Source organism: Callorhinchus milii, unplaced genomic scaffold (genome assembly GCF_018977255.1).
Source record: "Callorhinchus milii isolate IMCB2004 unplaced genomic scaffold, IMCB_Cmil_1.0 Scaffold31, whole genome shotgun sequence".
NCBI classification, from domain to species: Eukaryota; Metazoa; Chordata; class Chondrichthyes; order Chimaeriformes; family Callorhinchidae; genus Callorhinchus; species Callorhinchus milii.
The window spans coordinates 529,913-550,175 of record NW_024704772.1 but is presented as its reverse complement, the minus strand read 5'-3'; the positions used below and the strand labels follow the sequence as shown (position 1 = coordinate 550,175).

The 20,263-nt window shown below is 52.2% G+C and overlaps 2 protein-coding genes across 3 annotated transcripts; both read left to right on the top strand.

Moving 5' to 3' along the window:
• The first annotated feature begins 4,223 nt into the window (after positions 1 to 4,223).
• LOC103190143 (uroplakin-2) lies at positions 4,224 to 7,983 on the top strand. Of its 2 annotated transcripts, none has more exons than XM_007910822.2 (6): positions 4,224 to 4,280; positions 5,432 to 5,518; positions 6,174 to 6,332; positions 6,799 to 6,964; positions 7,447 to 7,523; positions 7,722 to 7,983. In XM_007910822.2, the coding sequence occupies exons 2-6, from the start codon at positions 5,443 to 5,445 to the stop codon at positions 7,871 to 7,873; spliced, it is 630 nt and encodes a 209-aa protein (XP_007909013.1). In that variant the 5' UTR covers positions 4,224 to 4,280; positions 5,432 to 5,442; the 3' UTR covers positions 7,874 to 7,983. The 2 variants fall into 2 exon arrangements, with proteins under 2 accessions (XP_007909013.1, XP_007909012.1); XM_007910821.2 differs by lacking the exon at positions 4,224 to 4,280 and adding an exon at positions 5,318 to 5,341.
• A 13-nt stretch (positions 7,984 to 7,996) lies between these two features.
• LOC103190159 (glycogen [starch] synthase, muscle-like) lies at positions 7,997 to 18,638 on the top strand. Its single transcript, XM_042344918.1, has 18 exons — positions 7,997 to 8,025; positions 9,117 to 9,239; positions 9,445 to 9,626; positions 10,327 to 10,518; positions 10,892 to 11,077; positions 11,175 to 11,319; positions 11,854 to 11,971; positions 12,423 to 12,543; positions 13,272 to 13,378; positions 13,775 to 13,834; positions 14,110 to 14,188; positions 14,621 to 14,734; positions 15,101 to 15,227; positions 15,791 to 15,886; positions 16,067 to 16,230; positions 16,822 to 16,902; positions 17,382 to 18,092; positions 18,228 to 18,638. The coding sequence occupies exons 2-18, from the start codon at positions 9,131 to 9,133 to the stop codon at positions 18,636 to 18,638; spliced, it is 3,003 nt and encodes a 1,000-aa protein (XP_042200852.1). The 5' UTR covers positions 7,997 to 8,025; positions 9,117 to 9,130.
• Positions 18,639 to 20,263: the final 1,625 nt, after the last annotated feature.

The following is a 20,263-nucleotide window of genomic DNA, read 5'->3' as shown; positions in this document are numbered from 1 at the left end:
CCCCGTCCCCACCCACGCCTGGCTCCGGGCGACCGGACACTCGGACCCCTGGACCCTCTCCGCCAAGCTGAGCGGTGGCCAGAGACAGGAGATGAGCATTCCCTGGGAGTCTGTTCTGCAGGAGGTACAGGATCACCTCAGCAGTCCCGTCCTGGGGAATGCTGACATCCCAGATGGGAGACGTCTGGAGAACATTCTCTATTCCCAATCCTGGTGACACGTCACTTTGCCACCATCTGGATACGGTGCTGAAAACAACAGGGAGAGATGTAGAAGTTCAATGTCCAAAGCAGCTAACCCCCCGCCACTGTCCCCCTCCCACCCTTCCCCAAATAAAATCGGACATTCAATCCACGACTGTTTGTGGGGACGTCGCTGTGACCATTGGCTGCTGCGTTTCGCCCACAAAATACACAGTCACTACACTTTACAGCTTATCCTGGAGATTCACTTCACGGGGGTGTGTGTCCGATGCCATCGGCGGCCGCCCTTCCAGCCACGACGCCCCCAAACTCTGGAACACCCTCCCTCAATCCCTCCGCCTCGCCCCCTTCCTCCCCCATCTTCACGTTGCACCTGAAGACCTTGCTTTTTGACCGTGCCTACAGACACCTCCCCCCACCCCCCTCCCAGCTGGGACGCTAGTCTGTGTGAGGGGCGCTGTGCGGAGATCGGCATTGGTGAGGAACCTGCGTGGCTGAGGGATGAGACAACAGCACGGGAACGAGGGGGGTTTAGTGGAAACTGTGGTTGACTACCTGTCCGCCTGTCGGAGCCTGGGAAGAGCAGACCCAGAGCCTGGAGCAGTGCAGGAGCTCAAGAGAATCACGGCCACTATCATCAGGCCACGGCCTGGCTGACACACGTCCATTCCCTGCCGAGGAAATCCACAAAGTGATTACACGCGTTTTATTTAACGTTCAAAACTCAGCCCCCCCACCCCACCCCAAATACACATCGCACCCAATCCCCCAAAGGCACTGACTCCCACTGGACCCCACACTGGTTTCTCTCTCTCCCGGTGTCCTGGCCAACAATCCCTCCACCAATTAAAAATTTGGTCACTCAACCCACGGCTGTGTGTGGGACGCTGCTGTGCGCAATTGGCTGCCGTGTTCCGCTCACAAAATCTACAGTCGATTCACTTTACAGCATATTCTGTGAAGCGATTTAAGACGTCGAGAAGACGTGAAAAGCACTATAACAAATGCAAGGATTATTATATTATTACTGGTACCTGCATTGCTGCTGTACATGAGGAGAAGTTTAGGAAAGGCACCAGGAAAGATTTCCTCACCCAGCCGCTAATCAGGAGGTGGAGTAGGGTCAATGCCTTTTACCTGCTGTAATTAGTCTCACTGATGTCCATCTCGGATGTTTGAATTAAGGGTAACAGTACAGACAGAGATGCTGCCCTGAATAATAGGCAGGTAGATGGACCCGAAGGAATCATGGAGGAGGTAGACAGAGGCAGAGATAGGTAGGTGGGGGCTCAGTGGTAGGGAGATGTTAATAGAGAGACTGAGCCAACCGCAATGCAATAGTTAACTCATTTCCTTCTGTGCTGATGTGTTCAGAATAAGCTTGGGTTACTCGTGGAGCCTGTCGGGTGAGGAGATTGACTGGTCCTTGTGGGAAGCTTTGGTTAGGATGACACCTTGTGGTATGCACAAGGGAAATCTGGTTAGGTTTGAGCTGCCCTACAGGGAGTGTGAAGTTATTATAATAATATTTAATAATAATCCTTGCATTTGATATAGCGCTTTTCACGGCTTCTAGACGTCTCAAAGCGCTTCACAGAATATACTGTAATGTGAATGGACCGTAAATTTATGGGTAAAAAGCAGCAGCCGATTGCGCGCAGTAGAATCCCACAAACAGTCATAGATTGAAGTGAGCAAATTATTATTTTTTCTTGAGGGATTATTATCAGGCGTGCGTGTGGAGTAAGGAAACTTGCCCAAGGTTTCGCCCTGACCTGCCGGGAATCGAACCCAGGGTCTCTCGCCTGCGAAGTGAGTGCTCTAACCACTGAACTACAGGAATCTTAACTTAACTTAATATTGCTGAATGGGTTTTATTGTTAGACGTCACAACTGCGCCAACCCAGTTCCAATGTGTGCGTCAACGATTTGTAAGCTTCGCCCACGAAATACCCAGTCATTTCACTTTACAGCATACTCTGCGAAGCGCTTTGAGACGTCCCGAAGACGTGACAAAGAGCTTTGTCAAACGCAAGGATTATTATTATTATTGTAAATCAAATCACTTTCTCCCAAAGCCACGTACTGTGCGAGTTTCCAGACCAAACTGAGGATTCCATGTATTCAGGCATCACGATCGGTGAGCCGGACACTTTACCTCTTTACAAAGGGACTAGTTCTTTAAATCCCTTCTCCTGGGGACGTGGAGAGTGGGGGGTGTTGGGCAAACAGATGGAGAGTTTTAAATTTGACAACGTCTCAACGATGTGATGAGGCGCTATATCAAAGGCAAGGATTATTATCATCATTATTATTATTATAGTTGAACGTTTCTGTCAAGCTCTAGCGTCTGTGTGTGTGTGTGTGTGCAGTTTGGGTGTAAAAGTGATGTGCCGGCTAGCCTGACTGCACAGCGCTGGAAAAGAAAGTGTAACTTACCGCAGGTTGAAGATGCTGCTCAATTCTGGAGTAGACGGAAACACAGTGATACACGAGCACAGAACTGATAAACACTTGGACCGAGGCATATATATACATATAACTCCCTGCAATAATGACACCACTCACTCTGCCCCATTATTACTTGAACACTTAAGAAAGCCGCATTTTTTTTTCAGTGTCATTTTGCAAATAACAAGACGTTTTCTTATTCATTTTGTTTCGGGGAGGAATTGGGCGACAAGGAAGGGAAGAAATCGCTGTGACCTTGGGCTTCTCAGAGGTTGGTGACTGGTCTGTTAATGAGGACTTAGTATCTCACTGCTTGAAGGAGATGGCGCAAGGCACTTAATGTTAATCTGGGTTTGCGACGTAGGCATCAAATGAAACGGAAGAGTCCTGGCCACCTTGATGGGATTTTGTTTTGTTTATACCTAAAGGACTCATTAAAACACGCTGCCGTCTGTCCCTAAATCACAGAGAGAGAGAGTTAGCGAGCGAGTGAGCGGCCGAGGCTAGGTTCGTTATCGAGCCAGCCGCGGTTACATTCCAGGGACAGAGCGTGAGTCAAGGCCATTAACCGGGCAACGAGCTTCACTCACAGGGAGAGACAGAAACGGGCACTCGTCTGGAATTAGTTAAAAGTTTTCAAAGCCCTTTTCTGCCAAGTTTCCGTTCATTATTTCGGTCGAGGCGAGATTGATATGATATCCAGTGGTTAATGAGGCTGCACGCGCGTAATGCACAGCGAATTTCCTGTGCGGGTTGGTTTTAATAATAATAATAATAATAATTCTTGTGTTTGACCCAGCGCCTCATCACGTCTTCGAGACGTCCCAAAGCGCTTCACAGGATACACTGCGAAGGGAATTGACTGTGTGTTTCGTGGGCCAAATGCGGCAGCCAATTGCGCCCGTCAGCATCTCATGTTGTTGTAATTAAGAAAAAGAAACACACTGAGCTAGAACTAGGAGAAGACTTGAAAGGAAATACACCCACCACCTCCCAACTCCCCCCCGCCCGCCCGCCCGCCCGCCCCCACAGCTTCAGGAAAGAGAACTGGGGAAAAAAACTGGGAATGGTTCTATTCCCCTTGTGGATTCCAAGGTTTTACCCCAGAGAGCCCGGCATCCACCTCACTTACCCCCCCCCCCCCCTCAAACCACTCTCCGCACTCGAAGCAAACACACGCTCTCACGGTTGAGCCTTTGTCTGTCCACCGTTTCTAAAAGCAAAGTCTCTGCACGAAACGTTGCACATTAACTCCAGTTTTACGATGGAAATCCCCGCTGGGCGCTTGTAGGTCAGCTCACCCCACACACACACGCACACACAGACACACGGTTGGTTTCTAACTACCGGTTGCTCTCTTCATTTTAAAGGCATAAACAGCCCCCCGCGATGGGCTCGACAATCTGTTCCTTGGTTCTTGTCACAACTGCTACCTGCCTCGATCGCCTCGAGACCGCGCCAGCGACAGAAAAAGCCCACTATCGAGGAACCCGCGAGATTGATTAAATCTCTGTGGCACACAGAAAGGGCTGGAGTGAAGAATCACCTCGAGTCGAGTTCTTACGGAGTCCGTGCGCTGTCCGATGTCTCTTCCGAATCAGGGAATTTTCCTCCTCTCCAGCCCAGGTTTGCCTCTGAAACACGGCAGTGAAGGGCAGTGGCGGGATGGGGTGGCGTGGTGTTGGGGGGAGAGGAGGGGGGGGTGGCTGACGGGGAGGGGGGTATGTAGGGGTTAGAAGCAGGTCGGGAAAGTAAGCGAGATTGTTTGAGCGACGAGCGAGGGGAGAAGTGACTCCTTCGAACGTCTCGTCTCTGTGGGCATCGGTTGAAGAGCGAAGCCTACAAAACGTCTTTGCAGATGACAGACAGACAGACAGACAGACAAGACGGGTGTGATTGGAGTGAGCAAGGGTGGCCATGGCCATTAGTGTTTCATCTCACCGCTGTCAGGTTGCAGACACTTCAAACCCATCCCTCAACCCAGCCGTCACCACACACTTCTCAAGACCTGCTCCAAAAAAAAAGCAAGCTATAATTTGGTCGGGGAGGGAATTGTCTGATCGTTTTGAGGTTGAAGATACAAAAGTTGCTTTATATATCCCTATTGATTGAAGGGGGAGAACCCTGAACTATCAGTCGGATAGTTCAAGGTCCTCCCCCTTCAATCAGGTTGACAGATATTTTTATCTTAAAAGAATATCGTTTCCTCATTGCTGCAATCGTTACTTTACGAAAACTAAACTTGGAGCGATCTTTAAACTACATCCTCTCCACCCGACCTCAGTTTCCTCCTCTCTTCTCTCCTTTAGGGAACGTTTATTCTAATAATAATAATAATAATAATCCTTGCATTTGATATAACGCCTTATCTCATAATTGAGACGTCTCAAAGCACTTCACAGAATATATTGTAAAGTGTAGTGACTGTGACGCATTTCGTGGGCGAAAGTCGAAACTTGGCACTTGAGAGCCCTTTTCCTGAAACCCATTTCAGGGTTATTTTTTCCTGTGGGAGTCGGCTTGCAAATAAAGATTTATTGTTAAAATTTAGCACTCCTTCAAGATAAGAATAGGTCGTGTTTCGGGCGGCTGGCTGTCCGCTCATAAACTGTGGCGAACACACGAGGAACTCAGGGCCCCTTTAAAGAGTTCTGTGTTGGCCTTGAGGCAGCTGATGTTGTGTCCAGGTGCTGTGAGTTAAATGGGAGTTCGGGAATGGCAATAAATTCAGGAGGAAATTCTCTCTGTTTTAAGTTAGTGTTTTGCTCCTTTTCCAGGATAAGTGACCATGGTTCCTGCCTTTCCGAGATCCCTCGCTGCTGTTCTGATGATCTTGTGCTGCTGTAATTCTCAGCTGGTTGTAGGTCAGTGTTTGAGCTTTATATATTATATTATTATATTATATATATGTATAAAAACCACATGACTTGTGCTCTCGCAGGTCCAACTTTTACATCGATAGCCAGTACCTAATCTTGACTCCGCATCTACTTGTGCAGTTAAAGACAACGCCATCTGAATAACTAACTCACTCACCGAGCCTTTCAAGGCGGTAGCTTTTGCTTAATCTTTTGCCCTCTGTGATGTCTTATTCTATGTGTTGGTTAACAGGAAGTCCTGGGGTACATTTATGCTGCACAGTCCCGTTTGTGGAGTCCTGTGGTATGGCGGTTAGCACACTCGCCTCGCAAGCGAGAGGACCCAGGTTCGATTCCTGGGCAGGAAGAAATGTTGGGCAAGTTTCCTTACTCTGTAAGGAAGGAAGGACTGCTGTGCGCAATTGGCTGCCGCGTTGCCTACAAAATACACAATCACTACACTTTACAGTGTATCCTGTAAGACGCTTTGAGACGTCTAAACGACGTGATAAGGCACTTTATCAAATGCAAGAATTATTATTATAATTATTATTATTAGGATTAAGATTGGAAAGCCAGTGTTGGTCTCTCTGATTCAGCTTAAATCTCTATCGTGCAAAGCAGTCTCTGAAGTGTTTTGGTGTCTTTTTTTCCTTTTCAGACTACGACATCGCTCTGTTCAACGGTGAGGTGTCGCGGTTAGCCACGCTGGTCTGGCTGAGCCCGGCCTACTGCCTCTTCGAGAAATGGGTTGAGCAGAGAGGGGGTGAGCTGACCATGCGATCATCTGCCTCCGTCCAAGTGGAGCTCCTACGAGAAGGTGAGGCTTTGAGTAGACAATTCCTTATCAGCGGGAACTAGGTGACACTTGTGCCCGTGTCCACGCTGTGGCTGTGAACTTATTGACCTCCAGCAGCCTCGTGATGTTTCTTACAGCAATGCTGTGTTCATCCTTCAGGGCAAAATGGTTTTATTCTGTGGCAATGTTCTTAGGCATTCTTTAGACTTATTCTTGTACCTGGGAACTCTTTCTGTGAGCATTTGCGTTGAACCCTCCTTGTTGCTTCGTAGCATAGCAGCATGATACAGTAATTGCTCTCGTCTTCCTCGCAGCTTTGTTCTGGCTGTTGGCTTGGGCTTGTTGGAAGTTGAAGCTTTTATTTTGCTTAATGTTGATCACAATCCTCTCTCTCTCTGTGTCTCTCTCTGTTTCTCTCTCTGTCTCTGTCTCCCTCTGTGCCTTTCTCTTTCTCTCTCTCTGTCTCTATCTCTCTGTCTCTCTTTAGATAATGCCACATTCGTCCTGCCTCAGAGGTACAGCGTCCCTTTCTGCAACGACTTCTCTCCCAAACCCGCAGCTGTGTCCACGCCACTCGCCTACCAGATGGGACCCAATGTGGCCTGCATAGACGGCAGCTGCATTGAGCATGTGTTGCCAGGACAGAGGTTCAGGTAGGAGCGATATCCGCAAAGCCCTCCCCAGGTCAGGTTTCTGTGGAATCTCTCGCTATCAAAGCCCTCCAGGTCTTTGGTTCTGTGACTTGCTAATCCCACAGCAGCCTTGTCCGCTCCCTCGCTCGGAGGACCCTGGCCTGCTCCACGTCCCCAGCCCGGCTCGCTCCACCATTGGCGATCAGTCATTTCCGCTCCCACCCTTCGGAACTCAATCGCCTAACCCCTCCTCCTCGCTCCCTCCCTCCCTCCCTCCCTCCCTCGCTTCCTTCAATACCTTCCTCTTCGACCAACCTTCATCACCCTCCGACCCCAAACCCTCTCCGCCCTCCCTCCACCCTCTCCTGATCCCAACCCCCAGCTCGGGTCCGAATCCCTGACCGTCCAGCGCTTTGGGATGTCCTCCCGGCGTGAGAGGCGCCGTGTCAATGGCAGTTGCTGTTGTCTGTTTGGACGTTCACTTCTTCCCCATCTGTCCGTAGGGTTCGCTACATCATTTACAGTGTGTCCGAAGAGGCCCTGGTGACCACCAAGTGGTCTGCACCCATAGCAACCAGAGGTGAGATGGGGGCGTGTCTGGTGAATGAACGGATGCAGGAACTCTCCACTTTATAGACATCTCGAAGATGTGATAAGGCGCTGTATAAAATGCAAGGATTATTATTATTATTATTATTAGACCATGTGGAGGAGAAATGCCCTTTGATTTACAAGCTCAACCACTGAAACCTGTTCTCTCTCCTATCCTTCCCTTCAGACGACCCTCCAAGTTACTCTTCCATTGACGCAGACACCACCCCTCGCTCTGGCGCCATGGTGGTGATCACTACTGTGTTGGTGGTCGCTTTGTTTCTCTTGCTTCTCGGGTTTGCCAGCATGCTCGCGGCTCGCTCGAAATTCGCCAGATGAAACCGTTAGTCCCACGTGTGTGTGTGTGTAAGTTTCACCGACTTGATTGATGCTTTCCCTTCGGAGTCGAACCTGCTGTGTTTCCAATGAGAATAAAGCTCTGATTTGATTGACATCTTTTGTGTCCAGACCTTCACGAATCAGTCCCAAAGGTACACGTGACGTGAGATTAAATATTCCTCAGTCCCCTAATGGGGTTTGATTCCTCATGGTTTATTTAATAACAATCCTCTTCCTCTGTTTGTGTATTAAAATGTTTTATTTAATATACACACAGTCAATCCATTTTACAATATATTCTGTGAAGCGCTTTGAGACGTTCTTAATGATGATAAGGCGCTGTATCAAAAGTAGTAGTATTATTATTTAGAACATCAATGGGGTGATGGGTGGGGGGGGTGGGAGGAGATCAGTCTTGGCTCAGTTGGCATCAGTTGTCTCTGCAACGGATTTACATCTGATATTGGGACTTGACTCACCCATCCCTACATTAAGGATAGACCCATTGCTGAGCACAACAACATCTTGCATTTGCACAGCGCCCCTCACGTGGTGTAGCGTCCCAGAGAACTTGACGGTGGTGGAGCTCAATGCTGAGCTGGTGGGAGGGAGAGAGGGAGGGTGGAGGTGACCGTAGGCACGGTCAAAGAGGAAGGTCTTCAGGCGTGACCTGAAGATGGGGAAGGAGAGGGCAAGGCAGAGGGTGGGTTAGAGGAAGAGTGTTCCCGTGGAGCACAGTGTTCGGATAGAGCACAGACCCTACACTGAACACAGACCCCTTGTTCAGCCCCTGCCCTTGTCCAGCCTTAGCACAGACCCAGCCCAGCCCCCCGCTCACCCCCCGCCACTACCTTTGTGATGCCATCGAATTGACAACAATGTCAGCCCCTCATGACTCAATGGTAGTCCCGCCCTGCAGGCTGATTAGCCTAAGGTGCCGCGGTTGACAAGAGGGGGCAGGTGGGCTTGGCTTAGTGATTGGTCGAGGTTGCTGTCAGTCACAGATCAGCTGGACTTGGCTGATTGTCGGTGGGGGGGGGGAGGAGGTTGGCAAGTGTTTGCCCGACCCAAGATTGTTCCTTGCCCAATGGCTCACTACAGGCATTCAGGCTTTGTGCCCACTCACTGCACAGCTCGAGGTCTCCTTGTTTACACACACACACACACATCTCCACACACACCATCTTTGATGTCCTGTTTACCTTAGAGCGTTGATGCACTTTTCGTTCTGCCTCCACTTCAGAAGAATTTTGAGACATGCCCCGCTACAAGGACCCCTCTTTCACCTCCCTCGAAGACTTGACCGATGAGCGACTTAAAGAAAATGTGTACCTCTTTGAGGTGGCCTGGGAAGTGGCCAATAAAGGTGATGTCCCGTGTTGACAGGTTTTTTTTGTGTGTGTGCGTGTGGGAGGGTTGCGTCTCAGAGCGCTTGACAGTGGTGGAGCTTGACACCCGAGCCAGGATCCCAAACCCCCTTATTTTTCAGCGCCCTGGGATGTCTTTCTAACTGGGACGGGCGCTATACAAGTATAATTTGTTGTTGTTTGTTTGTTTGTGTTTGGCTTCAGTTGGAGGCATCTACACGGTGATCCAGACCAAAGCCAAGATCACTGGCACCGAGTGGGGAGACAACTATGTGCTGATGGGGCCCTACTTTGACTACAACGTCAGGACCCAAGTGGAGCTGATCGACCCCCCCAACCATGCAATCAAGCGTTCCATTGAGTCCATGAACTCTAAAGGCTGTAAGGTAACTACACTGAGAGAGACTGGCCCAACCGTTATCCAGAGCCAAAGTTATGTAGTTGACTATTTGAGACGTTCTCTTCTCGGTCAGCTGTGCAATGCCCAGCTTTGTGGAGTCCGCCGTAGCTCAGTTGTTAGAGCACTCGCCTCGCGAGCGAGGACACACCTCTGCTTTACATCTCTGGGAGGGCTTATTACCCCCCTGGAAAGTGATGGGCCGATCGCTTTCCAGGGGGTTAATAAGCCCTCCCAGAGAAAAAAAATCGGTCACTCAATCCACGGCTGTGTGTGTGGGGGTGACGCTGCTGTGCGCAGTTGGCTTCCGCGTTTCGCCCACAAAACACACAGTCAGTTCACTCGACAATAGCGCTGTGAAGCGCTTTGAGACGTCTCGACGACGTCAGCGAGAAGGCGTGGTGTCAAAAGCAAGGATGGTGGTTATTCTGATCTAATAAATCCCGCTCCAGACTTTTCCCTGCGTGTTGCTGGCACGTGTGAAATCACCTGTGCCAACTGGGAACATTGTCCCTTGTGAATATGAATGACAATAATAAATAATAATAATAATAATAATGATATTTGTGATACACGCACAACAGCGCGGACGGAAAGAGCACAATATTTCTTTCCACCTTTTTGTTTCCCGGTGTAAAGCAGCCTTGCGCCCCTGATGGTGTCTTGTTTCCCGGATTGTGACTTTCCAGGTGTACTTTGGCCGATGGTTGATTGACGGAACCCCGTTCGTGTTGCTGTTCGACCTCGACGCCACGTCCTGGAACCTGGACAAGTGGAAGTCGGAATTCTGGGAGAGCTGCACCATCGGGATCCCCTGGTACGACAGGGAGGCGAACGACGCTATCCTGTTTGGCTTCCTCAACGCCTGGTTCATAGGAGAAGTGAGTTCACCACGTGTGTGTAGGTGCGGGTGTGTATGTGGGGGTGGGGGGTGTTGTGTGTGCACTTGGGGAAGGGAAGGTGCTTGGGTTGTTTGTGTCTATGTTTGTTTGTTTCTGTGTGTGGGTGTGTGTGGGGTGTTGTGAGTGTGTGTGTTGTGGTGTGTGGGTGGGGTGTGTGTGGGGGGTTGTGAGTGTGTGTGTGGGGTGTGTGTGTGTTGTGAGTGTGTGTGGGGGGGGTGTGAGTGTGTTGTGTGTTTGTGGGTGTATATGTTGTGTGTGTGTGTGTGGGGGGGGGGGTGTTGTGAGTGTGTGCAGTCACTGGCACTGACAGACTGTGAGTGTCTGACTCGCCGTCTGGTTTCCTCGCTGACAGTTCCTCGCTCAGAGAAAGCAGAAAACCTTTGTGGTGGTTCACTTCCACGAGTGGCTGTCCGGGGTGGGGCTGGTGCTGTGCCGAACACGCAAGCTTCCCGTGGCCACCGTGTTCACCACACACGCCACCCTGCTGGGCCGCTACCTGTGTGCCGGCAGCGTGGACTTCTACAACAACCTCCCCTACGTGAGTACAGCCCGAGGAGCCTGTGTGGGGATGGGTGTCAGTGCTGTGTGTGCGTGTGTGGTGTTGCAGTGCTCTGTGCTGACGTCTCTCTCATCAGTTTAACCTGGACCGAGAAGCTGGTGAGAAGCAGATCTATCACCGTTACTGTATGGAACGTGCTGCTGTGCACTGCTGCCACACCTTCACAACCGTCTCAAAGATTACTGCCGTCGAGGCCGAGTTCCTGCTGCAGCGAAAACCAGGTGGGCCGTTACCCCTCTCGCCAGCTCTCCGTTTCTCTCCCCCCCCCACCACTCCCCCACCCAGTCTCCCCTCGCCCCCAGACTGGCCGGAGTGCGGTTGGTTGGTTGGGGGCGTGGGAGGGAAGTCTTACATTTAACAGCTCTTTACACAAATACCCAGCCATCACCAACCCATTGCGCGCGATATCAATGGCAAGCATCGCGGTTTTAACCAGTTCGACTCCAGCAGTTTAACCCCCAACGCACACTCTGGGCTCCCCCCACCACCAAGCCTTGGCTGTAGCCAAACCTGTGCCTAATACTCTCTGGAATTAAGTAAGCAGGAGATGACCCTCCAGGGGGGGGGAGAGAGAGAGAGAGAGAGAGAGCGTATTCCATTCCAACAATCTATCGCTGGGATTTCCATGCGTAGGTGGGAGGCCTGGAATTCTCAGCCTGGTTTGGAGACACATTAAGCCACCGTGGTGGGTTTCCACATGTGTCAGACACCCGGCTGACCAAAGAAAAAAAACACATTGTGTCTCCCTCCCACAGATCTAGTGACGCCCAATGGTTTGAACGTGAAGAAATTCTCCGCCATGCACGAATTCCAGAATTTGCACGCAAAGAGCAAAGCCTTGATCCAGGAATTCATAAGAGGTCACTTTTACGGGTAAGATAATCTCTCTCTTTCTCTCTCTCTCTCTCTCTCGACTCACACCAGTAAACTTGTTATAATCACAATCGTCCCTGCATTTGATACAGCGCCTTATCGGGTCGTTGCAGCTTCTCAAAGCGCTTCGCAGGATACACTGTAAAGTGTTAATGACTGTGTATTTTGTGGGCGAAACGCGGCAGCCAATTGCATACAGCGGCGTCCCCACAAACAGTCATGGATCGAGTGACCAAATTATTATTTTTTTTGACGGGATTATTATCAACTAACCGGGTGTCTGGGTTCCTACTTACTGCTGGTAAACAGGCGCACGTGTGTGTGTGTGCGTGTGCGTGTGTGTGGGGTAAGGAAACTTGCCTACGGCTTTGCCCTGCCCGGCCGGGAATCGAACCCGGGTCCTCTTGCTTGCGAGGCGAGCGCGATAACAATTGCTGTTCCTTCTCTGCAGCCACTTGGACTTCAGCCTTGACAAGACGCTGCTCTTCTTCATCGCCGGGCGTTACGAGTTCACCAACAAAGGGGCCGACGTGTTTCTGGAGGCCTTGGCGCGGCTCAACTACCTCCTGAGGGTTAGTAAAGCTTGCTCCCTAGCCTGGTGGGGGGAGCCCCAGAGTGTGCGTTGGGGGTTAAACTGCTGGGTGGGTGTCTGTGTGAAGAGCTGTTAAATGTAAGATTCCCCCCCCCCCCACGCCCCCAGATCCCCTCGTGATAAACGGAACCCACGTTGGCCGAATTCGGGAACCGGTAGAGTTTGGAAGGAGGGCTGGCCCAATGCCCAAATGGCAGTCAGTGTCGTGGGGGTGGGGGGGGTTCAGTTCAGGCAGATGGAGATGCTTTACGCCTCCAACTCTGCCCCGGTTAGGATAATGGTATTAACAATAATAAAGATAATAATAATCCTGGCGTTTGGCCCAGCGCCTTATCACGTCGTCGAGACGTCTCAAAGCGCTTCAAACAGGACACGCTGTAAAGTGGAGTGACTGTTTCTTTCGTGGGTGTATGTGGGCGAAACGCTGCCCGCAAGGAGAGGGGATGTCGCTGGGGCGCAAACCAGATCCCCCCTTTACCCACAAAACGCACTACTCTTTACAGTGTATCCCATAAGCACTTTGGGACCTGCTCCTGACGGAAAAGGGGCTGCACCAGTTGTAAGGATTATTATTATTAATGGGGGGGGGGGCGGGGGGAGTGGGTGGTGGGGGGAATAGCTCCTTATTTTGTCTTAAACGGAAACCACCGCCCCCCCCCCCCCCCTCACCCCAACCCACTCAAACCAACACCGTGTTCCTGGTGACAGGTGAACCAGAGCGAGATGACAGTTATTGCCTTCTTCATCATGCCCGCTCGCACCAACAACTTCAACGTGGAGACCCTGAAAGGGCAGGCGGTGCGGAAACAGCTGTGGTGAGCGTCCGTCGCCAGTCAGGGGGTGGGTCTCGCCTTGTGCCGCGGGGAGGGGGTGGGGGTCCTCGTAGGAACAGGAGGAGGCCATTCAGACCCTCGAGCCTCTCCCGCCATTCTATAAGATCACGGCTGGTCTGTAACTCAACCCCAATTTCCCGGCTTTGCCCCGCGACCCCCTGAGCTCACACATCTCCCCACCTGAGGCTGGAAAATTTGACCTCAGCCTTCAAAAGCACGTTGCTGTGGTTACCGCATTTCTCTCTCTTTCCTCCCCACCCCAACACCCCCAACCCCAATTGGTCGATGAGCGACAGAAATAACCCCCTTGTTACCTGCCGTATCGGAAACGTGTCCGAGTTTTGAACGACACGTGAGGTTTTTCCCCTTCGCTTCCAGGGACACAGCGAATGCTGTGAAGGAGAAGTTTGGCAAGAAGCTGTACGAGGCGCTGCTCATGTGAGTACAGCAGCGGTGGGGGCTTTCTCAGTGTGTTCCCATGCGAGGGGTCAAGCCGGGTCGGTGGTGGTGGGGGGGTGGTTAGAGGGGGAGGTGGATCCCTGTGTGAGTGACCCCTCCGCCTCCCCCCATCCCATCCCCCTCGCATGGCTTCAGGTCGCCTGTCCTCTCCCTCCCCCACTGCACACAGAGCCCCCCCTTCCTTACCCCCCGCTTAACCCATCTTCAATCGAGCTCCGCAACTGTTATAAACTCAAGTTGTTGCTCCGTTTCAGTGGGGAAACACCAAACATTAGCAAGATCCTGGATAGGGACGATCTCACCATGATGAAGAGAGCCCTTTACTCCACCCAGGTGAGTCCGTGGGACACGTGGGTCCAGGGGTGAGGTGGAGGGGACTGGGAGAGGAGGAGGAAGGGGAGGGGAAGCTATGTGCAGAGAGAGGGGGGAAGACACCCCCCCTCCCCCCCACCCTCTCTCTGCCATATCGTCGCAGGATCTTTAACGTCCACCTGTAGCAGGCAGACGGTATTCTTTGTCTCACGTCTCATCCCAACGGATAGCACCTCCGAGCAATGTTAGCGCGCTGTTGCCTCTCGTAGGAATGTTCGTGGTGGGAGTGGGGGGTGGGACTGTGGTGCTTATCGATGGCCCTCTAACTTGGCCAGCACTGGTCTAGAAGGATTTTAATGTGAACTACAGAGTGTGGAAGACTTGTTGACCGCTCCCCTCTCTCTTTCACTCCCTCCCTCTCTCTCTCTCTCTCTCTCTCTCTCGTCCATCTAGCGCCATTCTCTGCCCCCGGTCTGCACGCACAACATGATTGAAGATTCCTCGGATCCCATCCTGGGCACCATCCGGAGATTGGGTCTGTTCAACAGCCCCCACGACAGAGTTAAGGTGAGGAGGGCGGGGTGGGGGTGGGGGTGCTGGTGGGGTGACCAGACCCTAGCCGTGGCCTGGCCACTTCACCTCTGGCATCTTCAATCCATCTGTGAGTTAGATCCTTCTGCCACTCTACCCCCACCGTTTGGAAGTCCATCCCGCAGTTCCTCCACCTCGCCCCCACCCTTGCCTCCTTCAAGACCCGTCTCAAGACCCTCCTCTTCGACCATGCCTTCGTTCACCCTCCTTCGCCCACTGCCCTCCACCCTCCCCGATCCCGGCCCCCAGCTCAGGTTCAAAACACTGATTGTCCAGCGGCCTTGGGACGTCCTCCTGACTTGAAAGGTGCCGTGTAAATGTCATTTTGTTGTTGTTGTTAAGGTGATTTTCCACCCGGAGTTCCTGAGTTCCACCAGCCCACTGCTCCCCTTGGAGTACGATGACTTTGTCCGTGGCTGCCACTTGGGAATCTTCCCCTCTTACTACGAGCCGTGGGGCTACACACCAGGTGAGGCCGGGACTGAGCCTGAACGGGGGAGCCTGACGGGTCAGTGAGACAACCGGCGAGGTTGTTTGAAGTGGCCGTGCGGGTGTCTGACACACACGGCCAGAGTGTGCGTTGGGGTAACTGCTGAAGTCTAAATTTCGGTCATCTCAACAATAATGATCCTTACATTTGATACAGCGCCTTATCACGTCTCAAAACGCCTGCCAGCAAATACTGTAAAGTGTAGTAATAATAATAATAATAAACTTACCCCCTCCTCACCACCCAACCGCCGCCCCCACACCACCCCCCACCCCCCCACCCCCTGTGGCTCTTAATCCCCCACCTCTACCCCCTAAGCTCAGGTGCCCAGTCAGGATTGTCAAGAATAAATCGTGTCGTTTTGTACCGTACCGAGCGGGCGTGTTTGCACGTATTGTATTTTGTCAAGAGCTCGGAGACACCGTCCCTTGCGCAAAAGGGCGTTGGGTAAACACAAGTTGTTGTTGTTGTTTTGTGACCAAGAGGGGTTGGGATCTGACGGTTTTTGCTTTGCTCCCTTGGGACGGTCCTCATCTCACCAGCGGAGTGTACGGTGATGGGAATTCCCAGCGTGTCCACCAACCTCTCCGGGTTCGGCTGCTTCATGGAGGAGCACATTTCGGATCCTTCGGCCTACGGTGAGCGAGGAGTTGAGGGGCGCAGTGCGGGGGCGGGGGGGTGGGGGCGGGTTTGGGGCGGGTGGGGATAGACAGACCATCTCGACCTTGCGAGGCGTGGCCGAGGGCGACTGTATTTTTGCGAAATGAAATAGATAAATAAACAAATAAATGAACTGACCCCTGGATTCCATGTGGCAGGGATTTATATCTTGGACCGTCGCTTCAAGAGTCTGGACGAGTCCTGCAACCAGCTGACGTCGTTCCTGTACAGCTTCTGCAACCAGTCCCGGCGGCAACGCATCATTCAGCGGAACCGAACCGAGAGGCTCTCTGACCTGTTGGACTGGCGCTACCTGGCCAGGGTGAGGGGCTGCGCACGGGGTGGGGCGGGTGTGGGGCGGAGAGAGAGAGATGGGGGGGGCGGGTGAGAAAGAGAAAGAGAGAGGGTGGGGGGGTGGGGGTACCTGGCCAGGGTGAGGGGCTGCACTGTCTGGCTTCCTGGGAAAGGGGAGCCTGAGACCAGCTGCTGATTAGGTGACTGGTTGATTGACTGATTGATTGATGGGTTAATGGCCCGATCGATCGATTGCGTGGAGGGGTACGGTGACTGTTCGTGGCTCAGTCGCTCGCGCTCTCAACCTCCGAGTTCCAGCCGTGCGTGGAGACTTTGAGCTCTCAGCTCAGCTCCAATGCAGCTAAGTTCCGGCACAATGAGGGTCCAGCGCAGTGCTGGAGGAAGAGCGCTCGAAACAGAGTCACCGTCCTTCAGCTGCGACGTGCCAAACTCTAAACTCGGGGTCTGTTCACCTCTGCGAGTGGACACTAACAACCCAATGGCACGAGAGCCCTGAGTTTCTAGCTCCCTCTCCACCCCGATAAAAGTCGGCTGCCTGAAGATGAGTTGTTGGCTTTTACATTACTTAAATACCTCTTTCTGTCTCTCGTTCGCTCAGTTCTACACCTACTCCAGGAGAATGGCCCTCTCCAAGGTCTTCCCTGAAGAGTTCAAATACAAATCCTCTGAGCTGACGAGTGTAAGTGTTCATTAGCTTAAAAGTATCGACGATTAAAAGGTTGTGGGATAGATATCCGGTAGCTCAGTGGTTATAGAGAGCTCGCCTCGCAAGCAAGAGGGCTCGGGTTCGATTAGGCAAACCTTAGGCAAGTTTCCTTACTCCACACACACGCCTCTGTTTACCCAGCACTGAGTAAGAAGCCGCTTGTTTAGTCGATTGTCGGATCGCTTTCCAGGGATAATAATTTGTCCAAAAAAATAATAACAATAATAATAATTTGGTCGCTCAACCCACGGCTGTTTGTGGGGACGTCGCTGGGCGTAATTGTGCTGCCGCATTTCGCCCACAAAATACACAGTCTTTAATCATAATCATAAAAGTTTAATCATAAAAATTCCCGCAAAATATATCTTTGCAGTATATAGACATCAAAATGCAAGGAATCATCATCATTCCTACTCTAAATGCGTTTTCTCCTTTGTTGTCGTTTTTCTTAGGAAAAGAAATTCCGATTTCCACTTCCTGCCTCGATCACCCCGTCTCCGTCCATCTCCCTCCACTCCAGCCCCCACGATAGTGACGAACACTATGATGAGGACGAGGAGATCGAGAGGGACAAGATGAACATCAAGAAGATAGAGTCGTACGTCGGGGTCATGGTGGAGTTCAAGAAGCCGGACTTCGAAGAACAGTCGCGGTCCAGCAGCATAAGCAGCGAAGCCGGGTCTGTCGATTCCTCATTATTCCAGGAGAAGGTTCCCATCATCGGCTTAACTGAGGCCCGACAAGCCAAGCAACAGCAGGTGGACACAAGCATCTCGAAGGCAAGCAAGGAACCACAGCAGTCCAGCAGCTCGAGCGAGAGCGACAAGGACAAAGGCACCAAGCCCTCGGAGGCCGGCAAGCGGAGCAAAGTAGGAAAATTCCGGGAACACAGTAAGGCCAGGGAGCCTGTCAAAACCTGGCAACCCCCCAAATTCCCACCGCCCCCCAAAGCTCAGGAACCTCCTAAACCCCGGGAACACGGCAAAGCTGTTGGTGTCCCTACCCGAGCCCGAGCCCCAGGCCCCACCCCAGCCCCCATTTCAGCCCGAGCCCCAGTTGCCACCGCAGCCCCCATCCCAGCCCGAGCCCCAGTTGCCACCCCAGCCCGAGCCCCAGTTGCCACCCCAGCCCCCACCGCAGCCGCCACCCCAGCCCGAGCCCCAGTTGCCACCCCAGCCCCCACCGCAGCCCCCACCCCAGCCCCCACCCCAGCCCGAGCCCCAGTTGCCACCCCAGCCCCCACCCCAGCCCGAGCCTCAGTCCCCAGCCCAGCTCCCGTGGCAGCTCCCAGACACGAGGCTAAGCCCCGGGAGGCCGGTGTGGGCGGTGGACCCCAAACTGAGCGCCTCCACAATGCCAACACAACCGAAGACCTTCTGTTCAGTCACTTCAATGCTCTCAACAGCTGGATGGGGACCAGCGAGAACAGCGGCACCAAGAGCTGGTCACTGCTACAGATCGGCCCTGACTTCGGCCCCAGCTCCATGCCCTTCAGCCCCAGCACCAGCATCCCGAGCCAGGCCATGCGGAGCCAGGGCGCAGTGAGCCCGAGTGTGCTCAGGCCTAGTGTACCAAGCCAGAGTGTGCCAAGCCAAAGGGCGCCAGGACAAAGTGGACCAGGCCAGACCTTGCCAGGTGAGAACCCGCCAGACAAGAAAGCAGCTCAGCAGAACACTGGATTGTTCGCTTTCTTCGACAAGAAAAAATAGGCCCTTGTAAAATTCCACATATTTAAAGAAAATAATTCAGCCTGATTCCCAACCCCCTCACCCACCCACCAAACCAACACCATTCTCCCACCCCCCCCCCCAATAAAAAAAATCCTCTTGTGTGCACGATGCTTTCAAAGAGATTGACGCTTTAAAAACAACAACAAAATGTACTTGTAATAACTTGTGTTTGAGTAGTGCCCTTCACAAGGGGTTATTTAAATCGTCGACTGTCATCAAAGTGGGAGGTGGGTCGTGGGGTGGGGAGGGGTGGGGGGAAGAGGAGAGAAATTAGCTTGAGATGACTTCCCCAAATTAGCCTGAGATTAGTTTTATTCCTCGTAAATATGCAGCCTCTTCTGAACATTCGTCTGTATGTGTGTGTGTGTGTGCGCTCGTGTGTGCGGAGGGTGGAGGGGGAAAGAGACCTGAGGAACATGAGCGTGTTCAGAAAAGACGGGATGATGGGAACGGGCCGAACAAGAACAACTGCTACTTGCATTCACCCAACGTCCTTCTCGGGCGGGGGCTGGCGTCGCGGAGTGTTTAACCGTGGCAGAGCCTGAGGCCGAGCCACGGAGAGTGTGCCCGGAGGACGAAGGGACGGCTGAAACACTGAGCCTTTGTGGTGCCGGTGGCGAGGAATGTTTTTGCATGTTCCCCGGCAACCAGGGAAGAAAGTGTACCCTGTTTCCTGATCCAATCTCCACTGTCAACTGGGCTCACACACACGCGCACACACACACATACCCCCTACCATCTCAATGGTACAATTGTAGTGTGTTATAATGATAATAATAATCCTTGCTGTCTGTGGATGGCTGCCAAAGATGAGGAAAGGAAACAGACATTTTCTTTACGCATGTATGACGCTAATCTTGTTTATCTTGAAGGACAGCTTTCAGTATTCCTCCCATTTTTGTTTCACCCCCTCCCACTATATTTTCTTCCTGGAGCTCAACTCCTATTCAGGTGTCTCTTTTTTTTGCTAGTTTTATCCACCGCCCCCACACCCTGTTCCTTTTTACAGGTGGGTCACTGTATAAACATAGTTATATGTTTAAGACGCTCCCAGTGTGAAGGGCGCTATATAAATGCAAGTTGTTATCAGTGTGTGGGGACAAGGAGTGGGGGCCGGGGTGGGGGGGAATGGGGCGCCAAGGAGAGAATGTTCCTCCTGTAACCCCACCGTTGGAAAAGATCAGGGCGTTGCGTCTGATCTGCACTTCCCGGCTCCGTGTGTGGGATTTGCATGACTTAGCCCTATGTGCAGATTCCTCTCCAGAGAGAGATAAGAGACAGAGACACACACACAGAAGAGAGCGCGAGAGACACACAGAGAGACACAGAGACAGACAGAGAATGCACACTGGTTTGGGCACAAAAAAACACCAAACAAATCTCTGGATTAAAAGTGGCGACAGAGCTTTGAACGACGAGGAGAGGAGATTAGCAACAGGTCAGGGAGGAGCGAGGATCAGGGTATACAGGGGGGGCCTGGGGGCATATTTGCCTTTTATTGTGTACCTGAGAGAATAGAGTGAAGTTATTGACAACACAGCCCCAGGGGCTGACTGTGTGGGTGGGAGGAGACACACACACACACCTGCCCAGCAGGTAGCTGC